Source organism: Eptatretus burgeri, chromosome 16 (genome assembly GCF_056783735.1).
Source record: "Eptatretus burgeri isolate ZD-2024b chromosome 16, Ebu_testis_v1, whole genome shotgun sequence".
NCBI classification, from domain to species: Eukaryota; Metazoa; Chordata; class Myxini; order Myxiniformes; family Myxinidae; genus Eptatretus; species Eptatretus burgeri.
In genome coordinates this window covers 42,695,868-42,713,910 of record NC_140976.1, presented here as the reverse complement: position 1 = coordinate 42,713,910, position 18,043 = coordinate 42,695,868, and the positions used below count along the sequence as shown (strand labels likewise).

Below are 18,043 nucleotides of genomic sequence, written 5' to 3'. Positions count from 1 at the left end.
AGAAAACTAGAGGGGGAGCACTCGCGAGAGTGCAAAACCTCCGCCGCCAATACTGCTGGGTCACTCAAGTGAACCTTATATCTTATTCATTAAATATGATGTCAACAGTGCTGACAGTTATAGTTCTTTTCTCCATTTTTTTTTGGGAAGGGGGGTTGGTGGAAATCACTTAAAACATGTAAAAATGCAAAAATTAAAATTTAAAAAATCGAAATTTTGTTGAAAAAAAAAGTTGCAAAAATTTTTTTTCTCTGACATTTTTTTTTGGGGGGGTGGAAATCACTTAAAACATGTAGAAATGCAAAAAAAAAAATTTTTCTTCTTTTTGGGGGGGTTGGAAATCACTTAAAATATGTAGAAATGCAAAAAAAAATATTTTTTTCTCTAACAATTTTTTTTTTTGGGGGGGGGAACTGTTTTTTTGGGGGGGTTGGAAATCACTTAAAACATGTATAAATGCAAAAAAAAATTCTCTATTTTGGGGGGGGGTAACAATTTTTTTGGGGGGGTTCCGGTGACTTCCGGTGACTTCGTCAGTAGAGACATGAAAAAGAAAAAAAATCATAAACACATGCTACCTCTCTACACCTGCCCCCCCCCCCCTTCCTCACTCTCTCCTTCCCAACACACTGCAAATGCACGTGCCACTTTCCCTTTCTTCTTTTATACCGAAGTAATTTGTACATCATCCTTAAAATTGAGAAGCAAAAGTTAATGTGCAACTGTTCCAATATTCTTTGTTTTTAATTTTAAATATGCAATCCAATAAGAAATAACCCTTACCTGAGACTGATTCGACAAGTGTGTTCACATGGCAGAAGAGGTTCACGTTCGGGTTGTAAATAAAAAATTCTGTGAAGACTGCGACTGTCCTCATGTCCATCCATTGATTGTCAGCTAACAAATTAACCATTGCTTTCACTTCTGTTAAGTCTGTTCCAAGATGCGCCATGTACCCTCCGGTTCCATAGTCGTTCACACTGCCTAAAATAACAAAAATTGGCATAAATAACTTGGACAGTGAAGTAACTCCTAATAGTTCAACATGACCAAAAGGACGATGATGGTAAAGGTTTCACTTTCATAAGTTATCAGCATCAGAACTCTTTGGCAAATATTAAAATAATTCCCAACTTATGTTGCAAATTGTCTTCCCACATGGAAACTAAATGAATCTTTTGCAAAAATAGCAAAAACAATTACGCACAACAACAAAATGTCATTATACCAAACAAGGTAGCAGATGGAAGAGTCAGTAGCTTTGGATCTTGATAGACCCAGATCATATAGTTCTTCGATTTGTCTGAGCTGTTGTAAAAAGACCAGTGTGCAGAATATGAGTCTGTATCCTTCTGCCATGACACAGCTGTCTTAATACACAGCTTGGTTAGTGGGCTTCCATTGCAGTCCTGCAAGGCTGGAAAGAAAAGAGATCCACAAATAAAGTGTTTGATGCCTGTTGTGCATTGCAATTGTATGTGCTTGCATCATGATAAAAAACAGACCAGAGCTTCATATTGAATTTATTTGATTGCTTTGTCAACTGCCTTATTGTCCTTTCACTTCTGAGGATATATGGTGTAGATAACATTCTCCATGAGGTACAAGAATGAGCGCACTGTGGTCACAACCTGCGACAAAATCCAGTAACGGGCCAATTGGGAAATGCGCCTTTAAAGCACTCTTAAAAGATGAACAGCGTGACTGGGAAACACACATTTAATGCGCTACTAAAATATTAACTTGACACCTCTTATTCATGTGAGCCTCCACCACGGTTATATCAGAATGAGCTGATTTATCACAAGGTCACAGATTGTTTAACCCCAACATGGGGCCATTCAAAAATATTTTTATTAATTTACATTCTGGAATGCTTGATTACATAACGTAAAATAACGCTTGATTACTGTGCGTTCGGACGTACGGTGTGTTCTGACAGGCTTGATTAAACCTTACTATTATTCAACAAATTATTTGACTTTTTGGGCTCCCGCGTTGTGATTAACTCGACCCACACAAAGCAAATGGATATCTGATGCAACAAAACCGGAGTGTATCATCAGAAGAGACCGACAGGCTTAATGTGTTCGGGCCACCACAAACCCAAGATGGCGGCCATATCATTTCATCTGGGTAATATTGTGGGTGAAATAAAGCAGCAGATGTGGGTGTGGTCAGGAAGCTGTCCGACCAATGGGTGCACATTTTAAAAATCGACCCCAACAACAACTTCAACAAAAACAGCATCGCAAAGCTCTTGTAGACCTGTGACATGTCACAGGTAAAACAAATAAAAAAGAACAACTTTTCTGAGAGAACACCTTATATTTTAAAAACAACAGAAGAAAGAAAAGAGAAAGCACTTTCCGCCAGTACTCCAGGGGACTCCGTCTAACCATCCCCCAGGCAGATGGCTGGCAAATCCCCCATCTCCTTGAGATGCTGATCAACCTGCTGCAACCATGAGGCACATGGCCGGCCCATTGGCCTCCTCCACTCACGAGGCTCCCTCGCTCAGGGAATGTGGTGAGCAGGAGCAGCGTTCGGAAAACGAGTCACGTGACCATACAGCCGCAGCTGATGCTCACGGACTATGCAGGTAACAAATCTCATTTGAGCCTCTCTCAGCAACTGTTCATTGGACACAAAGTAGAACCAGCGATAGCAAAGGATTCTCCAAAGAGACCTGGTACCAAAGGAATTAAGGCTCCGCCTCAGATCCCTGGTCATAGTCCAAGTCTCACATCCATAGAGCAAGACTGGAAGCACCAAGGACCTGAAGACTCTGATTTTCGTCGTCCCGCACAGGCACCGGCAGCACCATACCCCATGATCCAGTGAATCCATGCCTCCCAAGACCCGACCCAGATGTCTGTTGACCTCTGGCTCACAGCCAGCAGAGACATGAATATCACTGTCAAGGTAAGTGAATCTCTCCGTGACCTCAACATCCTCACCACAAACAGGCACAGACAAGATAGCAGCATCCAAGATGTCATTGAAAGTCTGGATCTTAGTTTTGACCCAGGAAACCCGTAATCCCAGTGGCTCTGACTCCTCATTGAGCACCTCGAGGGCCCCCAAAAGGATATCTAGAGTCTCCGTAAAGATGACTGCATCATCTGCGAAATTGAGGTCAGAGATCTTGATATTCCCAAACGATGCACAGGAGCTTGATCTCTCCGACATCCTCCCCAGAATCCAGTCCATAAAAGTGCTGAAAAGTGTGGGGGCCAGTACACACACTTGACAAACTCCAGCAACAAATGGAAGTAAGTCAGAAATGGCGTCACACATATCACAGCACTCTCAGTACCAGAGTGGAGTTCAGACATCAGATCAATCAGCTTTGCTGGCACCCAACGAAGACCTAGAATCCTCCAGAGGACATCCCGATTCAATGAATCGAACGCTTTACAGAGATTAACATAGGCTGCAAGCAGCCCCTGCCGATACTCTGGTCTGCTTTCGGGGAGGACCTGAAGAGCAAGAATACGGTCAATCATTGACCTCTTTGGTGTAAAGCCTGACTGCTCTGGACGCTGGTGCTCAAGCAGATGGTGGTGAACCCTATCAAGAATTATCCGAGCAAAGACCTTGCCCGGCACTGAGAGCAGCGTCACCCCTCGGTAGTTGTTGCAGTCTTGGCGATCACCCTCCCCTTTCCAGAGAGGGACAACAAGGCCCCTTTTCCAGTCAGTTGGGATGATGCCTGTGTTCCAGGCAGAGCACAAAACTGCATGCAATGACACGAGTCCAGCATTCCCACCAGCCTTGAGAAGTTCAGCATGGATGCCACAGATCCCTGGAGATTTACCCCATTTCAACTGGTTCATCGCAGTGTGTTTCTAAAAACAAAGATGGACCATAGTTGATTGGAGGGTCAGCAATAGGGGTAGTGACACCCCTAATGTCCAACTCAACCGCTGGTGGATCAGCCTGGTGCAGCTGCTCAAAGTAACTGACCCAGCAGGCCTTCATTTTGGATTCCTCTGTCAAGAGCCCACCACCCTCCGCTCTAACTGCAGTACACCGAGGGACAGGCTTTGAGGAATGCAATGCGCAAAATCCCCTGTAAGCAGGACGAGAATCACTTGACCACAGGTGATGCTCCAACCTTTCATAGATTCCTCACACATAGGCCTCCTTGTCCACCTTTAGTGCACGTACAGTTTTACGCCTCATCTCCCTGAACAGCTCAGCTCTGCCATCAAGCCTGGCCCTGTGACTCTAGTCAATAGCATCCAGTGTCCCTTGAGACACAAAATTCTTCTTCACCCTATGGTGAGTTCCAAGACTTCCACCGGCAACATCAAGGGTGGTGGTCTTGAAGGCACACCACAACTCTTCAGGATTTTCCAGAGCACCCAGACCCCCCCCCCCAAATCCCCACTCAGCCTATTCGCAAACTCCTCAGCTACTCTCTCATCCTTGAGCTTGCCAACATTCAGCCTAGTCTGGGATGGTACCATTCTTCTGGATTTAAGCTGCAACTTCAGAGTTGCTACACCAAGCACTCTGGTAGACCCTGCAGTTCTGGATCATCCTCCAGCAACCATCAGCGAGCACATAGTCGATCTGCTTTGCCACACCACTAGCGTTGAAATACCAGGTCCAGCGATGAGCCTGTGGGTGCTGAAACCATGAACCGGCACCTTAAGTCCATGACTTCTTGCAAAGTCAAGGAACTTCGTACGATTCTGGATCACAGTTCCAGACCCATGGGGACCAACGCATGTCTCATTACCATCCCTTTCAGTTCCAGTCAATGCATTGAAATCCCCCAAGACTAGAAGAGTATCTCGCCTGGGGCACTGATCAACCACAGACTTGAGTGTGGCATAGAATGCGTCCTTCATGCTGATATCACTCCCCTCAGTGAGAGCATATACAGACCAGGGAAATGACACAGCTGGTGGATCAGCCTGGTGCAGCCAGGCTGTATGAATGACGAAGTAGTGACAAATCCTTGGACTCATAATACGCTCATTGATCTGTATTGGGCAAGATGGAGGAATGCCATCTTGTCTGTTGGCTTTGCTTATGTCCAGAGAGAGGAGTATGTTTTTTTGACTGCATGAAAAGAGAGGGAGGAGGGACATAGGATTGGTGAAGGGAGCATCAGTGGGAGGTGGAATGTTAGAGTCATCCAGTGTGGAGTTAGAGGAGAAAAGAAAACCAAAAAGAGTTGCTTCATCGGTCGGAGAGACAGCAATAGAATCATCAGAATGGAAAAGCGAAGGAAAGGTAGAGCGACAGAAGTTGTTGGAGATACTTTTAGCTAAGGACCAGAAAGATCGATTTGTGGAAGATGAGAGTTTGTCATATTTCTTTTGAATAAAGGAATGCTTCGCCTTGCGTATAACATGTTTGCAATGATTTCTGGCAGATATGAAAGCTGAATGCAAGTCAGAGGAAGAAGAGTTTTTCCATGTCTGATATGCGGCATCCCTTGGACGAATGGCCGCAGAGCAGGAATTTTTGAACCAAGAATTGGTCAGAGAGATAGACTTGATAGAGAAGGGGATATAAGCCACCATTCCTGCAACAATAACCTCAGCTATACGTTCAGCAGAGATAGAGGCATCGCCCAAGGAGAGGCAGTCGTCTTTCCAGGGAAAGTGAGAAAAGAAGTTTTGTAAACGAGTCCAGTCAGCATTATTGGAATGCCAATACTGGCATTTCATTGGAGTAGTCGGATGAGAAGCAATGGTGGTAAGTAAAGTGATATTCACAAGATTGTGGTCAGAAGAACCAATTGGAGGTGAAATTGTGCAGTTGTAATGCAACGGATTAGAAGTGAAGAACAAGTCCAAATTATTACCTTCGCAAACTTTGTTGCGAAGGTTATGTTTTGATCGCTGTGTATTTTTTTATTTTTTTTGTGAATATGTGTGTTTGTTTGTTTGTTTGTTATTCGCATAACTCCAAAAGTATTGAACTGAATCGCAGCAAATTTGGTGGGATGATTGGTTATTATCCGAGGACCATTTTATTAGATTTTGGGAGCGATCGGGTCAAAGGTCAAGGTCATGAAAAGGTCAAAATCGTCTTTTTACCATAACGCGGTCAATTTGTATCCAATTTGCATGCAACTAATGCCAAAATGTTCAGAATTCAATGCCCCATCTTGTGATATGTGACATGACACAATGACGTAATAACCCTTATTAGCGGTTTGGAGTCAAAGGTCAGGGGGGGAGGTCACGGCATTGCAAAATGTGCTGTTTTAGTAATAGCACGGTCAGTTCCTATTCAATTTGCATGAAACCAACACCAAAATGTTGACTGTTCTGTTCCCCACACTCTAATACCAATTACAAAATTAAGAGTACAAAGGTCAAGGTCGAAGTCATGAAAAGGTCAAAATCGTCATTTTGCCATAGTGCGGTCGATTTTTATCCAATTTGCATGCAACCAATGCCAAAATGTTGTGAATTCAATGTCCAATCTTGTGATATATGATATGACACAATGACGTCATTACCTTTGTTAGCGGTTTGGGTCAAAGGTCAGGGGGGTCAACGACCTTTATTATCATAACGCGGTCAATTCTTATACAATTTGCATGTAAGTAGATTCAAAATGTTTAGAATTCAATTCCCTATCCTGTGATGTGTAATATTTGACAGTGACTTTATTCTTCCATGTCTCGTGTTTTGTCAAATAATGTACGTAGTTAGTTCAGACGAACTCTTATACTTCCTTTTCAGGCTAATATGTCCCTTTGGTTACCAGTTTGGGCATTGTACTTTTGCAGGATTAATTTTTGTATGAACCGTGCATTGTTAGTTTCTCAGTTGTTCTCAAATAATACAAAACAATTAACTGTTTTAATTGTTCAATGAATGTTTTTTTGTTCACAATAAATAACTTATTTAGACAAACAGAAACTCGTGTGTGCTCAATGCCCCTAAAATGCCAGAAAATAATTTCTTATAATGTGACCAGTTGTCATCAGATTGACTTGACACCGACACCCAAAAAGGTCAGGGAGTTCATACAGAAATTGTACAATGTACGTGAATCAGTGTCAAACAGCAGGAAATTTAATGTTTTTAAGCCATCATAACACATATGAGATGGCAGATGTGGTATGGGATTAAATACCCTCACAATCAATGGTTTCTGGGGGGGGGGCAAAATGTAGCGTTGGCAAAGGTATGCGCTCTACTGAGTGCCCGTTCGAGTTGGTAGTGAGGTCATGATAATCTTGGATATGGGTAGGATGGGTGATAATTTGTTCCAAATCATTAAGAATGGAAAATGTAAGAGCTTCAACTCCCACAACATCCGTGTAGGAAGATTTCGGCCACTACCTGTGGTGTACATTGAAGTCTCCTGGATGGAGAAATTCTGCTTGAGGGTGTTAAGATTTCATGGCCTCATGGCAAGAGTTAAGATAGTCAAAGAAAGATATAAAGTTTGTAGAATTGGGAGAGCAGTAAGTGAAACAGAGAAAGATAGTGATGGTCAGGAGACAAATCTTAAGCCAGATGACATCAAAGTTTGGAGATTCGAGATCCACAAGGCGTACAGCAGGTATGTTGATGTTGGAGTCGACACAGACTCCTTCTTTGAAGTGGAGTCGTGAGGAAAGGTTGTAGTTCGAAATGTTGTAAGAATTAACAAGAACGTCATGTGAGAATTGGGTCTCTGAGAGAAGAAAGATATTAGGAGAGGAGCTTGCTAGATGATGTTCAACAGAGAGAAGATTCTAAGAAAGACCACTAATGTTGGTGAAATGAATTGAAAAAGAGTCACGTTGGTTCAAAAGGCAAGGCTCTTCGGAGGGACTGATACTACTATTGCCTAAGCCCCCCCCCCCCCTCATTGGCAGCAGAGATAGGCAGGTCACCGGAGATTATTTGCGCCCCATCATGCCAGGAACTAGGGGCCATTAAACATTTCAGACTTAATAATGTTTAATTGGAGGCTGTCTGAGGGAAATGAGGAAAGAGAAAATGAAAGAGAATGTAAAGTGAGGAGTGAAAATGAGTGGGTAAGAAAATTGTATGATGTTTGTTTGCAAGAAAGAGAGATTAAAGCTAGCCCGGTAGTTATAGTTTGAGTGAGCAGAAAATAAAACCAGCAATCTTGACACGGAGAGTGTAAAACGGTTCTGGGTACCACTTTAATGCTCTGAAGTCAGACTGGAACCCTGAGTGGTTGCTGTCTGCAACCTACTACCAAAAATCGTGCCCGGCAGCCTCAGGACCGGGTGTACGGCAGGGACCTGAGTGCTTCCCCTCATGGAAAATCTCGAAACTCAGATCTGCGACCATATTTATATATATTGTTGCGGGACCGGGACGTCGGCCGTGGTCCGTCCGCTTGATGGAGCTGCAAGTCAGCTCGACCGATCGCCCGGAATTCAGATCGTCGCCCCGGATAAGTCCTGAGTCGAAGGGGTCCTCTATCGAACCGAAATTCGCCAATGGATAGACCACGTGGGGTAGGATCGATTGCCAATTTCAATTTACCTAAATACCCACGTGGTCCACTACCGGGGAATTTCACCCTCGACGGAAACAAGCCGCTTAGAGTGCTCGTTCCGTGTGCGATTCCGAGAGGTTTCATCAGCAAGAACCGCCAGTCCCGATTATCCAGTGACAACGGCAATGGCCAGCTAATCCCTCACATGAGACACGCTCAGTCAATGCAAGAATGGACATGAACGAGCTGAAAACATTGAACAAACGGAGTTTATTCAAACGGGAACACAGAAGAGCAGATTTAAACCGAATATTCAAAGCACGTATGTACAGCACGGCAATTATACAATTCACTACTTATTGACTGGTGCCGCGCATGCACGCACACACACACACACACACACACACACACACACACACACACACACACACACACACACACACACACACACACACACACACACACACACACACACACACAAAGTGGTGGCTGACACATTTATTTTGGCCTTCAGCTCGGAGGATAGTGGAGCTGAGGCCAGGGTCTATTTTGGACCTTTCCGCCTTGTGCGGGTCTTCAAGGACCAGGTCCTCTGGGCAGAACTGGACCGGGCACCAGCGAGGGCAAGCTGGATCCAACCACCGCGAGCCACGATCACTTTTCGAGCTCCGGCGGGTCCTCTCGCGCTCCGGAATGCATGCTGGGGAGACGAGGCGCCTATCCTTCCCGATGAACCACCGACCAAGAACCAAGACGAAGTCGAATGCGCTATTTCCGTCTCCTTCTTCCCTTCTTATCCCTCGCGGGTGCGCCTCACTTCCGGCGTGACTCATCCGCCGTTGGTGGTGGCTGCCGCATTCCATCCCCCCCCCCCCCCCCCGCGAGTCGATTTTATGCCCATATTAGGTCAGGAATTTGGGAGGTGGGCGTTGACCTCTCCCAAGTAAGCACGTGGGGGATGCCGGGAACTGAGGGCTTTTGATGTTCTGCAGCGTGTCCGCAATCCAACGGGCATTTTGTGGCTGACGTTGAAGAAGATGAGGTTTTACAAAAAAAAAGGGAATCCTAACGATAAAGATAAAGATAAATCACAGTGCAGGAACATTTGATTACCCATTAGACTCGGGTCAGGACCCTAACTGGCAACATGTACTTACCGATATAACTGATCGAAAGGACCTGTATGTTGTGTGCTCATGGCTTCCAGATTCGCAACAAAATATATATATATATATATATATATATATATATATATATATATATGTTCGAGGGTATGCATACACAATGAATGGTGCTTCCCCATTGTCTGAGGTTGCTCACCTGCATTTGTTTTTTTCATTTGTTCCTATTTTTATTTACGGAAGCTTTCCGACGATTATGTTATCCGTCGGCACACAATATTTCAGCTTTCCATGTCACCCAGAAGGTCCCAAACATTAATATCAGTCAGTCAGTCAGTCAGTCAGTCAGTTAGTTAGTCAATGGTGAGAATGAGCTATATATATATATATATATATATATATATATATATATATATATATATATATATATATATATATATATATATATGGTTTTTTTTTTGTGTGTACAATTTCGAGGCTCAAATGAGGGCTCACACAGAACGCACAGCAAGGGGGGGAGGGGGGCATGAGACAAGACGGGTGGGAGGAGGAAGCACAAAAAAGTGGGGAACAGAGACATTAGGAGATCTGTGGAAGGAAGAGGGATGGGGCGGGGAACACGGGGTATACAAGATGGACATTACAGGGACTTTCAGGAAGGAAAGCAGGGAATTTGAAGGCGGTGGGTTTGGGGTGGATTAACGGGGGTATAAAAGATCGAGGTTTTGGAAGGGGGAATATGAGAGGTGGTGGTGAACAACTGTTTTGAAGGCCTGGAGGGAAGAATGTAATTGAACAGAGTGTGGGAGTTTATTCCAAAGGCAGGAAAAAGAGGAATGAAAGTGTGAAGGTGAGCAGTGATTCGTGATTTTGGTAGTTTTACCAGAAAAGGGTTTCTGGCAGAACTTGAGCGCCCTGTGGAAATATGGAGGGGGGGGGGGAACATATCGCAGACAGAGCAGGGAGGGTGAGACCGGAGAGAAGACGGTAGAAGATAGAAAGACCAGCAACCTATCTGCGGTGAGAGAGTGAGAGGCCCAAAGACTCAGCCTCATTGCGGAAGATACCAATGATCCGAGATGCCTTGGTTTCCACAGCGTGAAGCTGAGAAAGGTGAGGGACAGGAGCACCAGCCCAGGTGGGAGACCAGTCCTCCATCAGGCTGTTGATGAAAGCTTTGCATGTGGTCAGGAGCTAAGGTGGGCCGAGGAAGAACTTTGCACGATGAAGTATTCCCAGTCGGTGACTAGCTTTGGATGCCAGGTTGGAAATGTGGCTTTCCCAGGAAAGATCATGGCAGATAGTGAGACCCAGAAGCTTGAATGAAAGGACTTCTTCCAGAGAATTGTTGAGAAAGTGGATTTGTCAGGATTGAGAGACATGTTCCCCGTGTTGGACCAGTTTGTGATTTTATCCAGATCTGGAGAAAGCGAAAAAGCTGCTGCTTGCAGGTCTGAGGGATGACAGATGGTACGACAGAGGGTGGAGTCATCAGCAAAGAGATAAAGAGGATTTTCCAGAGTCAGAGAGATCATTGATGAAAACCAGAAAAATAACAGGGCCCAGAACGCTGCCTTGAGGAAATGCAGCCTGGGTAGGAAGAGGGGATGAGAGAACTCCATTTATGGCCACACGTTGACTGCGACAGGAGAGGAAGTCTGTGAACCATGAGTGGAGATGGCCTTGGATACCAAAGGAAGAGAGTTTGGTGAGCAGGGCAGGGTGCCAAACCATGTCAAAAGCACGTGATATGATTGGGGATACGGCTCTGATTTCACGTCTGGCATTGAGTACCTACACCCATTGGTGGGAGAGCAGAAGCAGCATATCCAGGGTAGAGTGACCTGGTCTGAAACCAAATTGATGATCGGAAATCAAGCCATTGGAGAAGAGGAAGGATTTCATGTCTGAATCGATGATGGATTCCATAACCTTGCTGATGATTGGGAGAAGGCTGATTGGTCTGTCGTTGCAGGGATCTGTTTTTGCACCTTTCTTGTGCAGGGCAGTGATGTTTGCTGATTTCCAAGCAGATGGCAGATGACCTTGAGCAAATGAGAGGATGAATAGAACAGAGAGAGGGTGGCCAAAAGCAGAGGAGCAGGTTTTGAGGACACGTGGGCTGATGCCGTGTGGACCGGTTGCAGAATCTGACTCGAGGTTTGAAAGCAAGCTCTCCACCTTGTCAGGAGAAAAGGATACAGAGTCCAGGGACAGTTAGGTGCGACTGGGTAAGGTGGGTCGAGATAGTGATGGGTTTTGGACACAAGATTTAGCTGCAAACACAGAGTTTAAACATTCAGCTTTTTCACGTGCGGAATCAGCAGTGCGGCCATTTGAGGTAAGGGAGGGATGAGGGAGGAACATACACCAGAAACAGATTTGATTAGATGCCACCAGGATTGGGAGGAGGGAGAGAGGTTTGAGAGTTCAGACTTGAAATAGGAAAGATGTTGTTTTCTGGCTCTCCTGAGGGTAGATACACACTTGTTCCGAACGTTATGGAAGGAACTGAGATAACCCTCAGTTGGGTTTGCTTTCCATGAAGCAAACACAAGTTGTTTCAGGACCTATGGAATGGTCGATGTTGTATATTCTTCACTCTAAATGCAGCTTCCCCACCTCAAATGAAAAATCATAACAAAAACTCTGGTGATGTCCCTGAGCCTGTCACTTTTCTCATTTCTACTCCTCACATTTTCCCAATGAAACTGTCGTTTACTTTTCGGATCTTTTTAATCTGGTGTTGGTGCAGCACAGGCATGGTGGTGGATCGAATGTCCTCCTCCTACATTAAATTTCGTTACGTGGATGACAATTCGCCAATAAGCACTGAAAATGGAACAGCAGTTGAATGGTTGCTTTGCCTTAGAGATACATGTTTGCCATGTTTAAGTGCATTGTGATGGAACCATTCAGGCTGAGTTGGAAATGGTGATGAGCTTGTTAGTGTACAACTCGTTGGAACAAGTTGGACAATAATTTATTTATTGTTGTAGATACTGCACATGTTGCAGGTCCACAATATGTAGCTCCGCGTTGCTGCTGTTGTTACGGTTGTTGTTGTTTGGGGTCGATTTTTGAAATGTGCACCTATTGGTCAGACAGCTGCCGGACCCCACCCACATTTGTCGCTTGAATCCACCCACTGTGGCATCCAGACAAACTGATATGGCCACCATCTTGGGCCAAAGATATCAGGCCTGTTGGCCACTTCTGTTTATATACTGCCCGGGTTTGTTTCGTCAGATTTCCATCGGCTTTGTTTGGGTCGAGTGTTACTCACGATGAGGGGCACCAAAAAATTTAATCATATGTCGAATATAAATTATTTGTTTGTTTTTTTGGTTTTGCTTATGTTACACTATGTGTGGGAGGGGGCTGGACAGCCGGTTCGTGAAGAACATGGGCAAAAAATGGCGAAAGTACAAATGCCGAATCGGTGAATGTCACGGGTGGAACCCCTCACATAATTTCCTCATTCTGCTTCAAACTCAATCTCCATATTTTCATTCCAAACAAAATAATTCCAACCACAAATTAATACATACTAGTGCGGGCCCGTAGGTGCGTGCCCATACATGCAAAAAAAAAAAAAAAAAATAACGATTGTGACGTCATAGAACCGTGTCCTGTCATTGGTTGGCTAATAAATGGCCGTAACTTGGGAACCGCTCGTCTGATGAATATCAAACCTTCAAAAGGCACATCCTCGGGTCCCCAGCAATATTACTGTCAAGTTTCAATCAGATCGGACCAGTGGTTGTCGAGAAACGGCGGTCGCAGACACACACACACACACACACACACACACACACACACACACACACACACACACACACACACACTGCTGTAATTATACAGAGATAACAAAATACAATATTACAAACGCTCGTGAGGTAAACAAAGATAAACGCCATTCTGATGTTCCATCCGGATTGGGAGCAGCTTAGCTTCAAATGGATCAAAACCCAAAATCACAATTGTATTGAGGTATTTATTAAACCTCCCAGCCACCTTGACATCTGCTGGGACCCCAAAACGTTCCACAGAAGGTTTAACGGATGGGGCTAGCCCCAAAACTGAGGGAGTAGTTTGGGGACAGACCTCCTGCTTTATAATATGCTAGATGACCCGTGAACACGTCGTGACAGCGGTTGATGAAAAAAAAAAAAAAAAGACAAAATTTTAATATTATTTAGTGGTCAAACATTAAGTTGGCGACAATTTGAGCATTTAGCTCAGGAGTCATTGTTCAACGAAGCACGCGTTTAATGACAACATTCTTGGTTGATCTCCCATCCTTCAGGAAAACTTTGAAATTTTCCTTCACGTTTCCTCGGCTAAGAGCCACATACAGTTGTCTATGCTGAAATACCGGTTTCTCGAAGTATATCAACACATTCTCCATGGTTTGTCCTTGCCCTTTATGGATAGTCATACCAAAACTTGAATGAATCGGGAATTGATTTTTTAATAATTTTTTTTCGTTGCACGATTTGAACAAAACTTGATACTGCACACCGCAGGCAAATGGTGAGTAAGGTGGTACTAAATTTTTTGCGCTATCGTTTACCGTTTTGGCTGTATTTGCGGAACATACATACATAAATATATCTTATCATTATTATTATTATTTCGGCTGCTCCCGTTGGGAGTCGCCACAGTGGATTAACCGGCTCCATTTCGCTCGATCCTCCAACCACCCGCATGTCCACCCTCACCACATCCATGAACCTCTTGTTTGGCCTTCCTCTTCTCCTCCTGCCTGGCAGCTCCATCTTCAACATCCTTCTCCCAATATACTCCGCTTCCCTCCTGTGCACATGTCCAAACCATCTCAATCTCTCCTCTCTCACTTTGTCTCCAAACTGTCCTCCCTGCGCTGTCCCTCTAATATACTCATTCCTTTTCCTGTCCATCCTCGTCACTCCCAACGAGAATTGTGGCATCTTTAACTCTGCTACCTGCAGCTCCGCTTCCTGTCTTTTTGTTAGCGCCGCCGCCTCCAAACCATACAACATAGCTGGTCTCACTACGGTCTTATATACTTTCCCTTCACTCTTGCAGCTACCCTTCTGTCACAAATCACTCCTGCAACTCTTCTCCACCCACTCCATCCTGCCTGCACTCTCTTTTTCACTTCTCTCCCACACTCTCCGTTACTTTGGACAGTTGATCCCAAGTATTTAAACCCATCCACCTTCCCCACCTCAACTCCTTGCAACCGCACCATACCACCACCCTCCCTCTCATTTACGCACATGTACTCGGTCTTACTCCTACTGACTAACATTCCCCTTTTCTCCAGTGCGTACCTCCACCTCTCGAGGCTCGCCTCAGCCTGCTCCCTACTCTCTCTCTACAGATCATGACGTCATCCGCGAACATCATGGTCCATGGAGACTCCAGCCTGATCCCGTCCGTCAACCTGTCCATCACCATTGCAAACAGGAAAGGGCTCAGAGTTGATCCTTGGTGCAATCACACTTTTACCTTAAACCGGTCCGTCATTCCTACCGCACACCTCACCGCTGTCACACTGTCCTCATACATATCATACACGATCCTCACACACTTCTCCACCACTCCCGACTTCCTCATACAATACCACAACTCCTCTCTTGGCACCCTATCATAAGCTTTCTCTAAATCCACAAACACACAATGTAACTCTTTCTGGCCTTCCCTATACTTCTCCATCAACATTCTCAAAGCAAACATCACATCAGTGGTGCTCTTTCCTGGTATAAACCCATATTGCTGCTCACAGATCATCACCTCTCTTCTCAACCGAGCTTCCACTACTCTTTCCCACAACTTCATGGTGTGGCTTAACAACTTTATCCCTCTGAAATTTCCACAGCTCTGCACATCACCCTTATTCTTGAAAATCGGAACCAGTACACTTAATCTCCACTCCTCTGGCATTCTCTCACTTTCCAAGACTTTATTAAACAATCTGGTTAACAACCCCACTGCAATCTCTCCGAAGCACTTCCATGCCTCCACTGGTATGTCATCTGGGCCAACCGCCTTTCCATTTTTCATCCTCTTCAGAGCAGTTCTCACTTCATCCTTACTGATCCACTCCACTTCCTGATTCACTATCTCCACCTCTTCCAACCTTCTCTCTCATTTTCTTCATTCATCAGCTCCTCAAAGTACTCCATCCACCTTCTCAACACACTCTCCTCGCTCGTCAGCACATTCCCATTTGCGTCCTTTATCACCCGAACCTGCAGCACATCCTTCCCAGCTCGGTCCCTCTGTCTTGCCAATAGGTATAAATCCTTTTCCCCTTCCTTTGTATCCAACTTCTCAAACAGCTCGTCATATGCCTTTTCCTTGGCCTTTGCCACCTCTCTCTTTGCCTTTTGCCGCCACTCCTTGTACTCCTGCCTACTTTCTTCATCTCTCTGGCTATCCCACTTCTTTTTCGCCAACCCCTTCTTCCTTATACTTTCCTGTACTTACTCGTTCCACCACCAAGTCTCCTTATCTTCCTTCCTCTGTCCAGATGTCACACCAAGTACCTTCCTAGCTATCTCCCTCACCAATTCTGCTGTTGTTGCCCAATCATCCCACCCATCTTTACCACCATCCAACACCTGTCTCGCCTCCTCCCTAAATTCCACGCAACAGTCTTCCTCCTTCAGCTTCCACCATCTGGTCCTTGGTTCAGCCCTCACTCTCTTCCTCAACCTCACCTCCAAAATCATCCGAAAGACCATCAATCGATGCTGTCGAGCTACACTCTCCCCTGACACCACCTTACAGTCTCTAATCTCTTTCAGGTCGCATCTCCTGCTTAAGATGTAATCCACCTGTGTGCACTTTCCTCCACTCTTGTATGTCACCCTGTGTTCCTCCTTCTTCTGGAAATACGTATTTACCACTGCCATTTCCATTCTTTTTGCAAACTCTACCACCATTTGCCCTTCCACATTTCTCTTGTTGAGACCGTACCTACCCATCACCTCCTCATCCTCTTTATTCCCTTCCCCAACATGCCCATTCAAATCTGCTCCAATCACCACTCTTTCATCCTTGGATACACTCTCCACCACTTCATCTAACTCACTCCAGAAATCTTCTTTATACTCCATCTCACACCCCATATGTGGGGCATATGCACTGATGACATTCATCATCACCCCTTCAATTTACAACTTCACACTCATCACTCGGTCAGACACTCTCCTCACCTCCAAAACCCTCTTGACATGATCTTCCTTCAGGATTACTCCGACACCATTTCTCCTCCCATCCACACCATGGTAGAACAGTTTGAAACCACCTCCAATGCTCCTAGCCTTACTCCCCATCCACTTGGTCTCTTGTACACACAGTATGTCCACCTTTCTTCTCTCCATTATATCAGCCAACTCTCGCCCTTTGCCAGTCATCATCCCAACATTCAGGAGTTCCAACTCTCACCTCCACACTTCTACTCTTCCCCCTCTCCCACTGCCTCCGGACTCGCCTTCCCCGTCTCCATCTCCTCCTTCGCCCAGCAGTAGCACAATTTCCACTGGTACCCTGCGGACCACCGGTACCGGTGGCAGTCGTTGGCATGACATCATCGGACATTCGCTGACGTCAGTACGTCTGTCGTCGACAGACCGTTACCGCTGAGAGGTGTAATTCCACTCCTCGAAAATAGCGTCTGCAATGTAAAACCCTCTTCTGCACATGCTGACTACCTCAGAATGTAAATTTGACACAAAAAAATGTAACAAGAAACATTGTATCTTCTATATATTAATACTGAAGGACCAATTTTGTGCTCCTCCTAGTGGTCGCGTCACGTTTTTCTCGGTACTGTGACCTGGACTATATATATATATATATATATATATATATATATATATATATATATATATATATATATATATATATATATATATATATACATATATATAATATATATCAACATATAAATATATATACCAGCCAGTAGGTGGCAATGGGTTGCCGAGCATGGAAACTATAAGACATAGAGCAAAATGGATGTCATATAGCAGATAGGGAATCACCTTAAGATTTATGCATATCAAATCTCATCCAGTTCCATCTACTGATAACTACTCGGTATCCATTTGAATGAAAAGTACCGAAAATGCGGTTTGAAATCAGAAATCCCAAAGTTTGAGGGGGTGCTGTGGGTGAACAAAGATCTAAATCGAAAATCCGGCTCGGTCGTTTGTGCACAATGTATTCCAGACGATTAGTGTGAATTTTCATGACCATCCGACCATAACCCTAGGAGGAGTAGCATTTGACACGAAGGCACCTCCAGCTCTCGCATATTATAGATTTTTGCACTAATTGACCTTTGATCCCTGACCTAAGCGAAATCGGTCAATATGTCCTGAGGCAAAGTTGTAGTACTCATTGAGTACCATGAACCTGCAAAGTTTCATTCGTATCGATGCACTCACCTGGTCGCTAGGGGGCCTTCAATTTTCGTCAATTTTCGC

At 44.8% G+C, this 18,043-nt stretch overlaps 1 protein-coding gene across 2 annotated transcripts in view; it reads right to left on the bottom strand.

Moving 5' to 3' along the window:
* LOC147010959 (polycystin family receptor for egg jelly-like) overlaps nucleotides 1–18,043 on the bottom strand; it is a 217,149-nt gene that overhangs the window by 22,307 nt on the left and 176,799 nt on the right. For both annotated transcript variants that reach the window (XM_085860350.1, XM_085860351.1), the window contains 2 exons: nucleotides 1,229–1,417; nucleotides 784–984 (listed from right to left, as the gene is read on the bottom strand). In XM_085860350.1, the coding sequence (XP_085716476.1) occupies nucleotides 784–984; nucleotides 1,229–1,417 (390 nt within the window). The remainder of the gene's footprint in view (nucleotides 1–783; nucleotides 985–1,228; nucleotides 1,418–18,043) is intronic.